General features: G+C 37.5%; 1 protein-coding gene across 5 annotated transcripts in view; it reads right to left on the reverse strand.

The window, feature by feature from the left end:
• LOC138019715 (U6 snRNA phosphodiesterase 1-like) overlaps nt 1–20,000 on the reverse strand; it is a 57,485-nt gene that overhangs the window by 4,164 nt on the left and 33,321 nt on the right. For 3 of the 5 annotated variants that reach the window (XM_068866584.1, XM_068866583.1, XM_068866586.1), the window contains one exon: nt 2,553–2,592. The exons of 1 other annotated variant lie outside the window; for it this stretch is intronic. In XM_068866584.1, the coding sequence (XP_068722685.1) occupies nt 2,553–2,592 (40 nt within the window). Of the gene's footprint in view, nt 1–2,552; nt 2,593–10,676; nt 10,812–20,000 lie in introns of those variants that run through there. One more of the 5 variants, XM_068866587.1, reaches the window with a different exon arrangement.

Below are 20,000 nucleotides of genomic sequence, written 5' to 3' on the forward strand. Positions count from 1 at the left end.
AAGCATTAATATAACATAACTAGTGACTGGAATTGCCTGTGTTGTTCCAAAGACTTGATATTAACTATTTTTAGGAGGTAGTCGTATGAAACAGACTTCGGATAGCCTAAGATACTTCTTAATAAATAATAATTAGTGCTCTCCATTTTTGTTGTGTCAGCATTACCTATATCCAGCAAAAGAGGGCTGTAATACTCAATATGTGTGTATTCTTTCACCAGTTGGGGGACGTTTTCTTTTATACTGTAATTTCGACACGGCTAAATTAAAAATCTCCTTACCAGCTTACTACAAGGAATGTCTAGATGCTTGGTCCGAACTAAACAGGATAACACCCAGCTCTACTCACGAGGTGATTAATGAAATTATCTGGAACAATAGGTTTCTTTGCATTGACAAAATGTCGATATATAGAGGTGATATGATTAAATTAGGATTGCTTAAGATAGGTGACGTTCTGTGGGCAAATAACTCTTTTCGTTTTAACGTGTACGGCACCTCACTGTTATCTCCTGAACAAAATTTCTTTTTAATGAGCCTTATCGATCCCTTTCCCGCTGAATGGTGCGCCTCTGTTAAATCTTTTACTGACTCGTCGTTGATTGAAGAAATTCCAAATGATCCCAAACTTAGATTGGGAAACAGAAACTCAGTTCCAATCCTCGACATCTCCTCCAAACAAACCTATGAAATCTTTTTGAGGAAGAAGCAAATTCCACCCACTGCAAAAAGAAAACTAACAAATAAATACCCTGATATAAATGTGGAATGGGATAAAGTTTACTCTTTACCTTTCCGTTCAACTTTGCAATCAAAGACTAGGGAGTTTCAATACAAAATCTTGAATTGCATTGTCTATACAAACGAAATTCTTTATCGTTTTGGCTTAGCTGCCTCCCCTAGTTGCAGCTTTTGTCAAGAAACAGCAGAATCCATCGAGCATTTACTCTTTTCCTGCAAAATATCCTCTGAATTTTGGACATGTTTTATCCTGGCTTAAAGACAATGATATTTATATTGAAACATTGAAGGAGTGGGACATAATTTTTGGGAAGTTCGACATAAAAGACAATTTTAGTTTAATAAATCATTTATTATTACTAGGAAAATATTATATTTATTCTAAAAAGTGTCAGAATAGTCTATCAACGGCTCAGGGTTTTATCGCTCGGATTAACTTGATTTATAGAATTGAACTCCAAATTGCCAGAGAAAAAAGTAAGCTTTCACAACATTTTATTAAATGGAAAAAACTTGTAGAAGTATTGACCTAGGAAGAGATGGTGGTGGAAGGAATATCAAAATACACGTAAGTTAATAGGCAAGTAAATTTTCGTTTGTTTCTTTAGCAGCTTGTAATATATGTCCAATCTAATTGAACTAGTGAAACTACGAAAGTAGTTTATTGTATTTAACATATTGTAAGTAGGTTTATTGTAAGTATTATATTGTATTTAGTTTATTGTAATTATGTATTGTAAGTGATGTATTGTAATAGTTCATTGTAAGATATCGTTAAGCGTTAGGCATAAAATTGTAACATATTTACAAAATGTAGCAAAAAAATAAATAATAAAAAATAAATAAATATATAAATATAAAAAAATATATAAAAAAAATGATATATAAATAAAAAATTACAAAAAATATATATATATGTGGGAGAACATACGCCTTGTAGAGACGTACCAATACAAACTCCGGAATAAACTTGCACACTTACACTTTAGGCTCTACATTCTTTCAAACACTAAGTAACTCATTCAAATATGTAATTCTTGTCACTTAATCATAATTAATTATGCATGTTTCGCCCAGTTGTTACATATTCCTAATGGTTTTTCAAATATTCTTTAACTGACGATGATGTTCGTGACATCGAAACAAGTCTTGGAAATTAAAAAATGTCGTAATTTTCTTAAAGATTCTCAAAGAACACGGCATAACAGCGTTTTACAAACCCCAGAACACGCTAAGACAACAGTTGGTCAAGGTTAAAGACAAACAGTTGTTTGAGAAGCATTCCAACCTTGTATAAGGTCTTACCTGTGGAGGGGAGGGCTGCACCGAAACCTATGTGGGACAGACTCTTCAGTCCATCACAGCCAGGCTGAAACAACATCTACAGGCGAACTCCAATACTGCTTTAAATTCAGCAGTTTAATGTCACCTGAAGCACACGGGACACGAGTTGGATTCAAGGGAGTCAAGACCTTAGATAAAGAACGAGATTGGCGAAGAAGGGGAATAAGGAAGCGATATGGAAAAGGGTGGAGGATCCAACCCAGAACAGAAAGGGGGGCTCCGGTTCTCTCTTTCTCACACTTGGGACCGGCCCCTCCTCTCCGTTCCTTGACGTTTGTCACATGATAGTGAACTACCACGTGACAAACTTCACCGATGAAGACTGATGGTTTCAGTCGAAACGTCTGTTAATAATTAAGACGAAAACTCCAGAAAAAGATCTAAATAATTCCTCACTTGAACCTACGTGAGTTACTAACAGTAATTAAATCTTCCCTATTTGGGTTAGTCAGGGAGAACATACTCACTTTTTGGCATTCGTTTGCAATTCTTAATGCGAGAAATGACCTGGAAAAGGCAGACAGACACATTCCTTGCATCAGAACGCTTATCACTGGTGAAAGAACTGATCACATTGTCGGTCTCAAATTTCGAAAGTACTGACTTTAAGATACGACAACTACAGACTAATATCACTATGGACAGGACCAAAATTAGGACTGGGACGAGACATGAGTGATGTAACTTCCCACCGTCGCAAGCTGACAACGGTGCGTAGTTGGCTTGTTTGTCGTACTGAGATTACGGTGAATACAAATGCATAAAACTTCTACGAAAAAAGAAAGTTTTAAGTTACAATATGAACAGGGATTTTCTGTCTTCTAACAAGTAAGCGAAAAACCACATGTAGGACAATTTCACTTGCTTATGAACTCTAAAAAGGGAAGAATTCAACTGGTAATTCTGGCCGCCAATTTAAGCTTATTTCTATGTTAATTTAAGCGTAAGTTTAGCTTATATGAGCAAGAATACTTACAACGTCCTTTGCATTTTCTAGTGGAGATGTAAGGAAATAGCTTTATTATGTTTGTTCCAAAGTATTTTGAAAAAAAAGTCATTAGAATTTAATTGAGGTAGTGTCTAAAATTTTGAATTGCAGAGTGTGTAAGGCTGCACCAACACGAAACCAGTAAGCTTCATAATGTTCTATTATTATTTATATTTTATAACTATTCTGTGTATATTCGCTGGAATGGTCGTTCAGGTTGAAATACACGACTTAATACTTTAGTCAAAATCAGATGCTGTCACTGCAAGAAAACAAAACTGCACGACTGCGTAGCTGCGTCATATCATGTTTAGGAGATGTTTCGTTCCTTATTTAAGCAATGTTTTTGTCGACAGCAATCAAGTCCATAAAATTAAGTGCTTCATTCATTTAATTTAAAGCTTTATTTGAGAGATAAGAGTGTACTGTTTGATGCAGTTTTGTTCCCAGACCAGGTTAAATTCAACCAGTTCTAATAGTTACGTAAGTGGCTCTGGGTGTTATCAGAGATCTGAAAAAAGAAATTTATCAGAGATCAGAAGTTCTTAAAATTGGAAAACGTGTTTACAAACATCACAATAGAGTGGTTTTTCAAGATTTGTTGAGTAGTCGAATTTGTAAGCACTTGGTTTGGTTTTGGTTTACGACACTCAATTGGAAAGCGCTCTAGCACAGAATCAAGCAATAAACTTTAAGTGTCTTTATTTAATAATGTAATTGCTTAGTGAAGTTATTCACAATTGACTTCAGGTTAAAACTCTCCGAAAGTACATATTGTGAACCTTATAGAAGAAAGTGTCGTTGACGTGCTTTTAATTTAAAACCGAAACTACAATGACACCTTTGTTATGTCTTTGTTTTAGCAGAACATTTAAAAACAAAACAAAATTCTGTTGAGAGAAGTAAGGCAAAAGGAGCCTTATGTGGAAAGGATTGGAAGCAAGGAAGTGGTCAGAGATTGCAGCTGCAATAAATACCCATGTTGACTTTGCTGTAATGACAAGGGAGCAAAGATCACTGAGACAGGGGTTTAATGAGCTTCTCAGCGATTTCTCTGCTAAAATGCAGAACTAGGGGAAAGTGAGTGGTATTAGTCCTGATGACTTAAGTGAGGCGGACCAGATTCTGGAAGAAATTCAAGAAGACATCGCCTCCAATGCTATGGCTGCATGTGGCACCAGTGACAAAGGTAAATCTGAGAGTGAACGAGCTAAAGCATTGACCATAGACCATACAGCAATGGCATCTTGGGGAAAGGAAGCAGCTGAAGATAGTAATGACGAAGAAGGCACCAAGCCTAGGCGTAAAAGAAGCAGGAGAAGTGAGAATGATCCATTAGAATAATTAACTGAAAACAAAAGGGGAGGCAGGAATGGAAATGAAGAAAGAAGAAATGGCTCTCCCTAGAGAATAGCTAAGCGTGGAAGAAACGAGAATTGAGGCCGAACAGACCAAATACAGTACTGGCAGCAGGAATAGCAGCTTTACACGCGCGTAAGTCCGCCACATTGCGCGCGTTTTGCACGCAAATTACGCGCGTTACGCCAGAGTAAAAAAAAAAAAGTACACAAAAGTGTGTGTAAATAATTACACGCAAATTCTTCACAGTGCATGTAAAAACTTACACGCAGAGTTTCATGTAAAAGAAGGCAGAGTATTTACTGTTGTACATCAATTTATAGCGGCTTTTTGTCAAAGAAAATGTTGCATGTCTAATTGCCCTACTGGTTTCTGAAGACCTTATTCAGCTTTGCATTTCAATATTTTCATGACAAGTGTCCACGTTGGTTGAATAGTGAAGATTTGGTTTTAATGACTGTTGTTGCTGGCTCATCTGTAGTCATCTTCTGAATATCACTGCATGTTTGGCTGGCTAACTGCATGTTTGCATTTGTTTCATTTCGTGTTTCAATGGGTGAAATCAATCCTAAAATGAAAAGGCTGTTACTGTGAGTCGGGTGATAAATCACTGCTGCTAAGGCGAATATGTCATAAATTACAAGTAAAAGTAATGATAGCGTGCACGCGGAGCACCATAGTTAAGAAGATATGGTAACTCATCGATGCGAGAAAATTGGGTTTTATAGCCATAACGTCATGAACGTCCGTACGTACACACGTCTGCCCCTCGATGTATGCCAATGTGACCAGTCAAGTAACCGTAACCAGTCAAGTTGAGAGCTCATCGAGGCTCCAGTTGAGTTCACACTCTAGCTAGTTTAACACAGTGGTCAAACGTCTACGCATGCCCAAATGGATATTTTTTGCCAGCCGCGCGCCAATTTCCCACGCAAAAATTTTAAAGGAAAACATGGAAACAACCGGTGTAACGCAAAATTTACGAAACAAAATTGAAACATTCATAGAAATCTGTAAAAGGAAACAAGAGAAGGTAAAAGGAAAACTTAAGACTTTCCAGACACAAAGTTTATGAAATTACCGGTATACGTCTGCAAAAACAGCGTCATGCTGCGAGCTGACAGCCTGGTATATTTTTATTTCTTATTATTAATCATGCGATGCGTGACACCGGAAGCTGACGGCAAGCAGTGTGTAAACGAAGGGAAAACTCGTAAAGAAATTAAAGAAAATTGCATTATTTGGCTTAGCTCAGACGAGCTGACAAAATATTGGCAAGGGCTCGAGGGATTCCGTCGGGATCGTGGATTTGTTTGCGGCACAGAAATGAAATCCATCAAAAGAACAAACCATGTTCGTGTCCTTCATACCTATCCCTGAACAAGATTACAGACCTGGAATAACCTGGTATTGCAAATACAAACTTCAGGCCGACAAAAGCTTTATAGATCACGTTAAATACATTCCACGGAAAAGAAAGGACTCTAACAAACAGAAGGTAGAATACTTTTTAACATTTCACGGATTATTTCTGTTAGCCTGTTGTGCAAGTTAAAACAAACAAATATATAAATAACGAGGAAAATGTCACTTATTGGATGCAGAGGGCCCACAAGAAGACGAACAGTGCCGTGAAAATACTGATCAATAGAGGCAAGTCTAGTTGTGTATATATTTATTTCTAACTGTGATATCCAATCGATCTTATTTGCTTACATTCCATTCACATGTTTAATCAAAAGTAAATCATAAGAACGATTAAATCGCTTTAATTTTTCAAGGCTCTTGCAAACTCTTTCCTTTACATATTCATTTTTTCCAAATCAATTAAGCCAGTAATAATTATGTTAGTGGCCAGATTAAATCACACCAAGGCATGTTAGATATGTAGAAAGGAAAAGAGAAGGAAAACAGGTATTTTGCCCTCCTGTTTATTTACTAACAACTACTTCTAGCAAACGTCAGAGAGTAAAACTGGAACTGTCTTTTATTATAATTTATTATCATTATTTCAGAGCCTTCAATTGGAGAATTAATTGAAAGATTTCAGATGGCACTTGGTAGTCATTATAAACATAGTAGTTTGCCCTTGTAGGAAGTGACTGCCATGAGGAAGTTTACAGAGCTTCAAGTACCTGGATTGTTTAATGCTGTCTTTAAAACAATACTTCAGGAAGACTCCAGACTGTCAGACGACAGAAGTTACCTCCAAGAACAAAGAACAGTTGCCCTCCTTCAAATAACAGCATATTTCAGGTGTGCACGAACATGAATTAATTTAAACCAATAACAGAGTACATCTGAAAAATCTGAAATAAATTTTCATGTTTGCATATATCACAGATTACATGTCCTTTGCAAAAAGACTTTGGTCTCTACATGCATCAGCATGGCCTTCCAAGAACTGGCCTGAACAATGGCCCCATCTTTGGTTTCTCAGTTGCACCACAAACTATTGACAGGCACAAAAGGAACTTACAGGAGCAGCATTCGGACTCACATGTTAGGGAGAGTGTATTCAATTACATTATATAAAATAATATTAAGTGATGAATACAGATCTAAAATAAGATTACTGCTTTCAAAATAGACAATTTAGAGTTTATTGCTCAAGGGAATTTGACTGTAATCTATGGAATATTAAAATAAATTACTATTGTTTGCTTGTTAGTAACTTCATTAGTTCAACATACACACTGTGTAATATTTAGTTTGTCAATGGATTATTCATTTTCAGTTATTAGGAAGGTACATCTGTGGTGTTACTACTGGATGATTTCCATAACATCCAGACAGTTCGCATACCAGATAATCTAAAGTTGTCAAAAGCGATGCATATGCAAAGGAAGGGACACTTTAATGTAAAGGTGGTATCGCAAAAAGTCATCTGTCAGAAATTTTCACCAAAGGTCTTAAAAACCATCACAAGTCATTTTTTAGTCCTCTTGCTACAGTACAATGCCAACAACTGAGGGAATACGATAAACAGAAGCAAATCAAACAGTTCAGGTGTAGTATGAATAATAATATATTGTTTATTTCCTTTCTTGAGCCCTTCATTTTAATCATACCTGTAGTGAGTCTAAAATTAATAATCAATAATAATAATAATAATAATAATAATAATAATAACAATAACAACAACAACAACAACAAAAGAATAATAATAATCTTGAAAATAACAGTAAAATTCCTTTGTTTGCTATACAATCTGCTGCCTTGTGCTGTATTGGTCATTTTTGGGAATGAGAAGGTTACAAAAACTTAACAATAATTGTGGAGCATAATACAGAGAACAGTGCAGATGTACATTTCAGTATCTTGAAATCCAGAAATCTGGTAATAAATTAGCATGTTCACTGTAATATCATTATGTGCTACATTGCATCCTATTTTATCCCTGAAAGCAGTTCCACATGACCATCTGCTTTGTTGCTCAAGATGGAAAACTGTTTGTCCTGACAGTCACTTCCATTTCCCTCATGGTTCCATAGTTGCTATAGGTCTGACATATCAGGAAGAGAAGCTAAGCAGTTCTGGCAAAAAGTAAACAAGAAATGTCATTACAACACAACTTATGTTCTCTTACCTTTGTAATATTTCTGTGACTAAAGACCAGTTATTTTGCATGTACAGTGTAGTGTACAGAACGAATTTCAAAAGAAGATAAATTAACATTACTTAAAACTTCTTACAAAAGGAAGAACGGCGAAGTTCTTGTGTTGAACAGACAAGAGAACATCTCAGCTGGAAATAACAGGTACTTCAAAACAAAAAACAATACAACTACACAGAAGCATTACACTTAAACAAAATAAAACACGATAGTTTGAAAGAACTTTTCATTACTTAAAATGAAAAAAATAGGAGAGCATTCAGATATATTAATTTATAACACATGCTTATGCACTTAACTCAAGAATTGTACGTAAGCTTGAAGGATGATATGAATGATGTAATATTTACACAGATCACGACAAGAACACGGCATTTCACCTTTCTTTACGTGTAACTTACAATGATTTCCAATGCTGTGCCTTCTCGTGCATGAGTGCCTTAGTATAATTTATATAGACCTTGCTAAATCGAATACATCGTACGATCAGCTGTCATTGCTTTACTTTGACGTACTGATTGACATCACTTTAACATGTGGCTACTGTATGTCTCAATAAAAGAATATATACAGACTTACTCGCTTGTGTGGTCGCTTTTAACTCCTGTGAGGCGACTTGAGTGTCACAACTTCAGCCCACAAGCTCGCACCGCCATTTTGGCAGCCTTTTCGCCACTCCAACGCTCGCACATGCGCAGACGTTTGACCGCTGCCTTAGCTAGTTTACAGCATACATCTTTGGTATTGGACATCAATGTTATGGCCAATTGACACCTGTCAAAACAAGGCATCCGCTGACCAGTATAACGTGACCATATCGCGGGCTCAAGTTCGACCTTATCGAGGTCAGCTGTTTTTTTTTTTTAAAGTTGACCGCTGACCAGGGACTGGTTGTTGATTGGATCACAAGCTCAATCCAGGTCAGACACTCACACCTGAGCATAAACAAGGCTTAATTTTTCGCGCTCTGTCTGTGGCTCGACGCAGCTACACGTTTATGCTACGTCACCAAAAGCTCTTGACAGTTGATGCTTTTCGTGTTCAGGTACGGTTTGGAAAATACATTTTCGTGCGTTTTTCGCTGGTTTCAATCTAGGTTTAACATAATATAGCTGTGGTCAGGACACACTGGTGGCTACGTAGTTATTCAAGTCAAGCATTGGAGGGACATAAACTTAAAGCTGGGTGTTAACTTTTTTAGAGCTGCTTTTTGCTCTGAATTGCAGTTTTTGGTACAAGTCTTAAGATTTTTAATTTTGAATCTACTAAGGTTGCAAGATGCCTGGACGGCCTATGACAGAAGAACAGAAACGAAAAAAAAAAGAAAGAGAATGAGAATGACAAAACGGTACACCAGTAATACAGCTGTAGCTTAAACTTGGTGGAAGAAGTTACTCCACAAATTCTTTTCATAGACACTAAACCGTTTGTTATTTCTACACATGAGTTATTTCAAGTGGATGCATATTTCTAAAAAGTGCTTTAGTCTTTGTTCAGGAATGAAACTCGAATTTTTCTTGTTAATTGGAATTAAATAACAATCATCTGTACTCTTTTTGGACAGAAATAATCGATCTGTTACTGGTTTGTTTGGCTCTAAAATGAGAGCGAACAAGAAGTTTTTTACTCCGCTTGCCTAACTGTTTCTCGATGTGCCTGAACAGTGACAAGAAAATTTTGCACTTATGTTATAAACATGTAATCGCAAGGAGTTCTCGTAAAATTAAGAAAAATATCACCAGCTTGTGTTTTCAGAAGTTTGTTTAGAGCACGTTCAGGTAATTTGTTGGAGATCTTGTTTGAAGTATGTCCTTTCTAGCCGATTCTGGTTCTAAGCCAAGCTGGCGTGTTTCAATGAAATACATCACAATGTAAATGATCTCGTTTTCAGAGATAAAGTGGAATAAATAAAGTACATCAATAAAACTCCTTGTTTGACCTTGAACGGACAAAGACCATCTGTCACATCACGAGCTATAATACGTCTGTGATTTCTAATTTTAGCATGATTCTTATTCGCTGGCTTTTGACATTCTACTCTGGTTGCTAAGGATTTGCTTGTTTTCTTTTAAAACTCTTGCGATTCAAGAAAAATTAATGGCCTAACTGGTAAATTCGACAGTAAATTTCGCTGGAAAAACCGTTATCACACTCACGCCTTTGTGATTCATGCGCTCAGTCGGTTTTTTAGGTGAAATTAACCATGGAATTCACTAGTTAGACAGCAAAAAAGAAGACATAATGAAGCAATATCGGGGAAAACCAAAAGTAAATCTGTCAGTTTCTCCTATTTAATCAATTAAAAATCAAATGTTATAACTGTAACAAGTGAACCATCGATGGAAACGCTTTTATTTTGACATTCAATTTGTGGATCGAGCGATCACATGTAGCAGAAAGACAGAAGTTCGAATTGCTTAAGGGATATTTAATTGTGTATTTTGATTTGTACAGTCAAGCTGTTAGAATCAGCTATAAAGGGGAGAACTTTAAGCACACACGTCAATATTCAAGAAACAACGTATACATACATTTACATGCAGTTATAATACAACCGTTGACAACCACGAAATTGAGAAATGCCTCAAATCGCCTTGGATATGGAAAATAACCACACAGGCAGGAAGCTATCCACAATGGCAATAAGGTTAGGCTTTTTAATTGACATTTTTTTCATATAATTATCTTCATAAGCTTTTTATCAGGATTTTCATACAAATCCTTATATTTTTGTCGGCCATGCTCACACTGAGCTTGGGGCACCTGTGGAATCAAAAGAGACAAAAAGCATCATACTCCCAGTATGACTATGCTGGATTTGAAGATTTGTACGCATCAAACAAAAGTATAAATTCTTTGTTGTCTATAATTTCATTCGCTGATGAGTAAACCTGAGAATTTTGACCCTTAACGAAAGACGCAAACATTTTGGATGCAAAATAACAAAAACAGAGACAAGCGACAGTGTTTTCACATCAAGCACTCGTTCGTAGTCCGGTGTGTGTAGTCGTGCCACTCATTGTGTACTCGGCCCAGTGCTACACAGCAAGATAGGTTACTTGCAACCGTAGTCCGTAGTAATCAGTCACAGTAACTTAAAGTCCCTAATATCTCCAACTGCAACATGGCCTGGCATTCAAAACTTGCTGAGTATTTCTGGTTAGATGTAAACACATTCTTAGAATAATTACGTTTATTATATGGATATCAATGAAGTACCGCAATTTTTCTTGTTCCTAGAATTTGATATTTTAGTCTCGCAAAGTAAAGATCATAGTATTTTTATATTGTACATGTGAGACTGAAGCGAAGTGAAGTGAAGTGAATCTATTAGTCTCTCCCCTTGGGGCTTTTCAGGACTAATTTACAATACTTTGTGGGGGACTTTAGCCAGACTGCTTCTTACGCAATTTACAATTATTTTAGGAAGTGAAAGATGCCCCGCTCAGATAGGTCAGACCATACTATTTAATTTCCAACAAGGGCTATGAGACAGGACCTCCGGTTTACAGTCCTTATCTGAGAAGAATTGAAAGTCTAACCATGCATGTGCAGATGTAATTACAAAGGCAGCACTTTCTCCTCTAGTCAGTTATTTTAAGACCCTGAGTGTTGGTCCGGTCGGAGTCGAACTAATGACCTTCCGCATGACAGCCCAATGCTCAAACCACTGAGCCACCAGTACGTGGTAAAGGAGACTATTAGTCAATAATAATATTATTACTGCATCCCTTTCACATGCAAAGTTGAATTTGAATTTCAACACTGTGACTTTCACGAAATTGTTCTTTCTAGGACTGAATTGACACATATTACCATATAATGTGACGTAACAGGTCACCATAGCAACAAAAGAGCTATCTAAAAACCCTTCTTTTTTGTCCAGAGAAGGTTACATTTCTTATGACTCCAAAGTGATTACCAGGTTAAGGTGAAAGCCTATGCAAAGTTTAAAAAATTCTCTGAAGGCACCTTAAAGTGCTTTTTCGATTTGAAAATTTTAAGGTGGCTCTGAATCCCCTCCAGATAATTTGTTCTACCTTTGGCAGAGGGTTTCATCTTCGCCTGCTCATCACTTGCAGCAATAAAATTGGGTGTCACTTTTTTTTAGATAGACTGTAATCGTGGAAAGAAAAAATTATAATCTGTTTTTAAACAGCTTTCCTGTTACTATGGAGACCAATTAAGTCCTAATAGTAGTGATTCTTGTTAAGCTATAATACGTGTTTTCATTTGCTGCTATAACCTTGCCACTGTTACATGAAACAGTGTTGAAGAGTTAATCCTTATGATAAGACACTCCCATGAAATTCTTGAAACGGTTTTAGCCACCTTACACGACAGGGAAAAAACACATTCTTGAGAGACAAACGTAATTTATTTGTATTTTCGTTACAATGGCTGTCATATTAAATTCAACATTTTCCACTACAGTTCCAGATCACACTTTTTGGTGCTTTTAAGTACAATGGAGACCAATTATGTCTGTCACAGATTATTTGAATTGTGTGACATTTTTTGGCACTATTGTTTTGGAGCGTGCCCATATCACGTGAACAATGAACCTTGAATTTTGATAAGGATTTTTTTCTCCGTGTGCAATGTGTTGAAATCGGTTTTGAAGCCCAAACATATTGTTGAATTAAGTTCTTCTCAGCGTTGACGAAGTTCTAACTGAATTTGATGGTTCAGCTGTTGGAAGGGACAAGGTTAAAACGATCATCATTACGCTCAATGATAAATTAGAGACCGTAAAATCAATTTTACAGGCAGTAGAGGAGCCAAGCATTGTAACTGAAGTTGAAGAATCGGAGGAACTTCACACCAAATTCCACGCTGCCTTGGTGAAAATTAGACTGATGTCAGATCATGGAAAATGAATCAAACGAACCGACTAAGAGTATCCTGGGCGCTTCAAATAATGCTGTTTATGCAAAATTACCGAATGTGTTCGAGAGGAGGAAGAGGATCATGATGCTCTGCGATTTATCTGGGTCTATGATCTGGAAGGTGACCCAGTATTGGTGTTGTACACAGGGTTCGTACACCACTGGTCCATCAAAATTCCAGGACTTTTCCAGGACTTTCCAGGACCATATTTACAAAATTCCAGGACCAGGAATAGCCAGGAAACTGAAACAATCTAAACAAACCAACAAACTATGTAGCCTTTTTGCTACGTTTCTGCAAGAGCAAATAAAATTCAGTAACAGCAATGACCTTTATTGTTGCTTTTCGTATCTAAATCATGTTGGTAAGGCTCAATTAAAACAAATCCTAACTGAACAACTGTCCACTGACAGCAACAACGAACTTAATTCCAATGTTTCTTAAACAATGCAATCTGCAGCTTCATGTCAAAGTAAGTACCTACTAATGTTCAAAATTAAATGATTTAAAGTGAATGAGGTATGTGTCAGTAGGGCACAAATTGTTAATGGAAGTAGCACTGGAAAGTATAACAGTAGCAAATAAGTATACGATGTTCACACTCTAACCTGGAACTGCTATCTAGTCAGGTGTCTTTCAACTCCCGCAGCCTACAGTCTATTTTGCTGTCAATTTTAGAAGCTTCTTCAAGTTTTCGTTTTGAGGAACTACGATGACTGTTTGAATGTGCCACTAACTACCTTACTTTATCAATGTTTTTTGTACTTTCTGCTTTCACAGAGTAGTCATCTGCAGACTTAACCAGTGCTGCAGCTTCACTTTCAAGCCTCTTCTTCTTGGCTTTCAGCTCATCAAGTTCCTCCACCAATGACTTTCTTTTCATTGAGAAAGCCTCTTTCTGTTTCTTCTTCCTCTCTTCTTCCAGGTACGCCATGTATCTTTGCCTTGCTGCAGCAACCGAGGATGTCATCTGTTTGGTTAGAATCACATTTAGGGACCCCTTAACTGTATGAATGTGATCCTGAATTTGTCTCATTACAACAAATGACCTTTCCTGTAAGTTGTCTATGGAGACTTGTTTGTTTGTTTGTCTTTCCACTGTGGCTTGGCCATGGGACAAGGTCAATAGACTCTTGAGTACAGCCCACAACTTCTTATAGGATTTCTTAGAGGCTAACATCTCATAAAACAGCTTGTCAATATGATAATCTTCTTTGGTGTGATCAAAGGAATTCAACTTTAACTTCTTAGTATTCACTAGGGCCTTCAGAAGTACTTGAAACTTCTCAACGCATGTTTCTGGCTTGCTGACCAACATTTGGGGATTCAAACATTGCAATGCCCTCACAGTTCTGTATCCCAATGGTGACTTTATCCTAAGGTGTTTTAAAGTGTTAAAACTGACTACTTGCATTCCATTTTTAGTTCAAGTATTTGCTTGTCAGTGACTTTCTTTACTGCCACAAGCTTTTTCAATTGCTCAGTGCCAACAAAACCAAGATCAACCTTGTGAGCTGTGCACTGATTGCTCTTGTCGCTGATATCCACCTTCATTAAGCCCTGGGGTGTTGCTCCATGTTCCTTCAAAACAGAATTTTTGATCACCCTGGACATAATGGACTTGAGCATACGATGCAAATCATCTCCCAAGAAAGGCAGCATAATACGATCATTTCGATAAATGGCGAGAAACGGTGTTACTCCCTTTGCAATGGAGATGAAAAAGTTTATTTTCACCTCTAACAAAACATCTTGCAACACGTTCTTCACAGTCTGAAATGACTGAGTCGTTGGGTTTGGGAGATTCTTCTCTTGCACAGCCTTTACATACTTGAGTAAATGCGGCAACATCTCTATGGGCCTCTCTGCTACCGGGATATTCTCTACCCATGTGTGTTTGCAGAACGTAAATGCAAATACACTGCTGCCAGTTACACGGGTGTAATCATCCCTTCTTGCAGGTGTATCTTTAAATAACTTGAAAATACTACTGAAAAAGTTATCCAGTTCCCATCCAGTTCTCTCTGAGCCATGCTTAAATGCACTATGTATGATATGGAGGCCACAGGTATGTTGAGGAAGGTAGTGCTGTATTCATCGATCAGCTGATGGGAGAACATATCTACAAATTTCCAGTTGACATTAGGACCATCCATTGACACCTTTAAAGTAAATAAAAAGGCAGGCAAGGCATAAAAACCAGAAGGAAAAGACAATAGAATGGGGACAGAAGCTTGTGTTCTGAACCAAGAACAAAGAACAAAAGGTCTCTCATTAGACTTGCTCAATATACGGCTGTAATTAAACTAATTATATATGGCATTGAGAATTTATAGTGATATTGGTAATACAGCAAGACTTAAAGGACTATCAGAGACCAGTCCTCATTTATGCCTTAGGAAGAGGGGGGGGGGGGAGGTGGCTGGCAAGTTTCAACATTACAGGAAAGAATTACAAACATCTAACTTTTCAATTCAAAATGCCACACATTATGTATGACCCCAAGTGTAATCACAAAATTAATTTAAACACACCTGAAGCAACTTTCGCTAATGTTTCTGTTGCCTTGTTGAAGTGTTCCAGAAGGTCCTCTGATGTTGGGTGTCCAAGAAACTGTGACATCCAGTACCGGCTCACAACTCAATTGCCACCCCAAAAACGAACAAAGACATCTAACTGCTTGTTCTTTGTGATGAAGTTCAAACTTTAAAGTGCACCTAACCTCAAAATATTTTTTTCGCGAAAATGAATCTTTGCACCTATTCGAAACGCATTGCGGCCATTTTTTCCTTTTTCTAACAAATCCTGCCATTTTATAGGCTTCGAAAGTTGCGAAAATCCAAGCATCTTTTGTTCACGACCGAGTCAGAAGGGGAGTGGGTCTATTCCTGATTTGACGTCACAAACTGATTTACATTGCATTAACTCTTTGTAAAAATGCATGCAAAGTAGATTGTGACGTCAAATCAGGAATAAACCCACTCCCCTTCTGACTCAGTCGGGAACAAAAGATGCATGGATTTTCGCAACTTTCGAAGCCTATAAAATGGCAGGATTTGTTAGAAAAAGGAAAAAATGGCCGCAATGCGTTTCGAATAGGTGCAAAGATTCATTTTAGCGAAAAAAATATTTTGGGGTTAGGTGCACTTTAATCAAACAGCAGCACAAATGAATCTTCTGTGTCAACTTTCTCTTTTAGTAGCTTTCCAAAATAGGGGGCCAGTCCAAAGCAAGCTAAAGAACTGCACTTTTTCTCACCGCAGGAAAACTTCTTAGCAAATATGTCTTGGAAAACTTTGTCAATCCCTTCGTTTGAGTGAAAGGAATGGTGCTTTTCAACCGTATGCAAGTCCAACGAATTTCGGATTTCAGTGTTTCCTCTTTGGCCATATAAGATGATACCAACTTTTTTTTTTAAGAGAAGCAGATGAGCTTGGTGTTTCAGCACTTTCATCACGTACTGAAGGGCTGGAATCTAAGCCACGAGATATCAAAGGACCAGGTTTGTCAGAGCTAGATGACGATGCTGTGTTTGAAGACATAAACTGGGTAATTGGCGCTGACCGCACAGCTATTAATGCTGCTAATTCTTTGTGCTTCCTCTCTCTCACACGACTTTTGAGGGCGGATTCTCCCATATTTGAGCAGTCGAATGTTTTTTGGCACAAGCGACAACGTGCTTTGTGTTGAGAGCTTGAATCTCGTAATATCCAGTCTTTGTACGCCACGTGAGAAGTCCCGTTTTCGCTAAAAGTACACTTCCCAGGCATTGTTCATTCAGCTTAATCACAAAGGGCCAGAAACAATACTTTTGAGCATGTTTTGACTTTTTTAAAAACAGAATGAAACAACGGCAACATTCTCATCCAGATTTTCAAACATGGGGGACCCCGTAAAACCGCAGGGGAAGCTAGAGCCCAGACTCTGAACTGTTATGTTACATTTGGGATTAATGACAGGTGCGGTATTGCTGAGAGGTCTACTGGTGTATCAGCATTCCTTGCTGCTAATAGAAAACCCGATCTTGAAGCCTGTATCCTAGTTACAAGCTTAGCAGTTGCAAAAGGTCATACCTTTTCAAAGAAGCGTTTGACTGATTCTTGAGTCTTAATACTTTACAGATTATATTATTATATACATATATTACCCATCATTAATTCACATTATACTAGTTATATAGACATATCTTTATTATTATCATTACCTTTTTTTTTGTTATTAGCCTTTGTTTTTGTATTATGTATCATGTAGAGTACACGCATTGAGGCGTAGCAAAATGCGTACTAAGAGCTGTAATTAAATTAAATTAAAATTAAATTAATTTAAGCTTAAATTAAATTAAATTAAATTAAATTAAATTAAAAGGTTATTCAGTATCACAGCCCTGGTGCTACGTTTTGTGAGGACCTGAAGATCAAGGCCAAAATATTTCTAGAAGGCACCGTCTTGCAAGACGAAATTACAGAAGCTGAAGTTTCAAACGCTAGACGCAATGATTGAGAGGTGTCCAGCAAAATGTGAAGTCACAAGCAAACAGCTGCAGCTGCTATGAATGCATACATTATTCGTATATTTATTGACCAGTGACTTTACTGGTCAAGGGGGGAGTGTGTCACAGATTATTTGCATTGTGTGACATTCTTTGGCGTTGTTGTTTTCATGTGAACATCGAACCTTGAATTGTGATAAGGAATTTTTCTCTGTGCAAGTGTAAAAATCGATTTTGAGGCCCGAACATATTGCTTCTTCCCTGGAGAAAAACCTCAGAGGTTCTTTGAGGATCTTCAAGGATCCTTAAAGATTGTCAAGGACCTACAAAAGATCTTTGAAGAGGAGGACCTTTCAAGGATCCTTGAAAGATCTTTAAAGATCGTCAATTGCAATTAGGAGTTGTAAAGATCCTGGTGAGAATATATTTCAAGATCTTGGTAAAAATCTTTGCAGATGCTCAAGAATTCTTTGATGATCTTTCAAGGGTCCTAAAAGGATCTTTGAAATGATCTTGAAAAGATCTTTATCAAGATCCTTGAAGATCCTTGATGAATCCTCATATGATCTTTAAGGAACTTTCAAGGATCTTTGGAAAGATCTTTGTAATCTAATCAAAAGGATCTTTCAAAGATCTTCAAGGATCTTGATAAAGATCTTTTCAAGAACAGTCAAGAGATCTTTTTACGATCCTTGAAAGGTCCTCAAAGGATTCTTGAAGATTTTTTAGGATCTTGATAAAGATCCTTTTAGGGAATTTTTCTTAAGGATATTTTTGGGATTCTTCAAAAACTTTACGGAGAACCTGTTGATACCTCAATTAAATAATGTCTTGCGCGATTTTGATCTCAAGAAGCTATTAAAGGATGTGACTGTTGAACTGAGAAGTAATCCAAAGGAGTAAAGGTTCATTTATAGCAATTGATTAAAAAAATCAGTAAAAGAAAAACCCAATTGCCTTATGTTGTACTGCACTTATTACATAATATCTATATTCTGACAAAAGAATCACTTTATGTAAATTTTATTAAATAACATGGGTTAAGTGGCAAGAACCGTAACGAGAAACATCACTAAAGACGGTGCTATTGCTCTTGTTTATACAAGGACCATTACTTCATAGTCTAGCCAAAAAAATGCATTAAATACATATAAACCAATGGTGTGTACATGTTTTATCAGAGATCGTTTATATATTTATATACACTGACTTGACATGAAGTTAACATCAAGTAGCATGTCCAGCCTGAAAACACTTGTATCCTGACAGTCAGCTCATCTACCACAGTTATACATGTAACTTGGAAATGGAAGTGAAGCGAGAGCAATGGATTGATGCTTGCTCTGTCTCACTTCACTGCAACTACGAAAACTAACACCTTCTGAAAGCAACCTTAACTTGATAACCCCTGAATTACTTCCTTCACTTTTTTCTACGACGTTTGTTCTTGAACCAGTATAAAGAAGGACAAACCCATTAGCCTGAGTTGTGGCCTTTGGGCCGCCACGCAGACTATCAAACATCGTTGCCGAGATCAGCCATCTTGGATTTGAGCCACTCTGGTTAGCAGTACGCCAGTTCCAACAATTGCAGGCTCACACCAGCGACAGATGGATGGCGGTTATTTTCGATTTTTCGGTTTACTGGAAATGATCCTTGCCATATTTTAGTCATTTTACAATGTTAATGCTTGCCCGCTGCACGGAATTGCTGATAATAACTAACCTAAAAGGGGTAAGCGTTGGATAAGGCAATGTTGATGCTAATTTCTTGGGCTTTTGTCCTATACGTACAAAAAAAACGCACCCTTGATCACTGTCCAAGCCTTCTTTAGACTCTACTTAGAAGGGTTTCTAAAGAATGAGCAGTTATCAAGGGAGCTCAGTGATGCGTGCAGAGAAGGTGTAAAGGAGAGAATCGAGAGAGCTCATCAACGATTCATTAATGTTATTAATTCATCTGAGGTCATCATGAAAATGTCTGAGTACAACACTCAGAACAACAGCAGTCCGTTGTTTGTAGTAACACGCCACTATATGAGGTGGGTTATGGAGATGTTCTCCTTCATCAAGGCTGTGTGCACTGGGAACTGGCAGCTACATCTTTCTTCCCTAGAAGTCTTCACCAAGTACTTCTTTGCTCACAACAAGATTAATTACGCAAGACTGATCACTGTCTATCTCGCCGAGATGGCATCCCTGAAGGACACAGACCACTGCTTATACTAAGAGTTCACCAACGGCAACTGGATAGTAAACAAGAACCAGGAAGCTCCATTTTGTGCAGTAGGAGGCGACAACACTCTAGAACATCTAAACTGCTCCAAGAAAGTGTGCGGTGGACTAGTCAGGATCACGCTGAATGCCAGAACTAGCAAGACTAGCAACAGAGGCCAAATCTATGGCAGGCCTGACTACAGATTCCAAAGAACACCACCATGACTTCTCTCCTGCATTACAACGAACGAGAACAAAGCCATCCATCGGTTGACACAGACAATCAAGAGCTACACTGACCCCTTTTCACTTGGTGATAACACTGGATCAAATACCGACCTTTATAATCTGATCACG

Source organism: Montipora capricornis, chromosome 10 (genome assembly GCF_036669925.1).
Source record: "Montipora capricornis isolate CH-2021 chromosome 10, ASM3666992v2, whole genome shotgun sequence".
Taxonomy (NCBI): Eukaryota; Metazoa; Cnidaria; class Anthozoa; order Scleractinia; family Acroporidae; genus Montipora; species Montipora capricornis.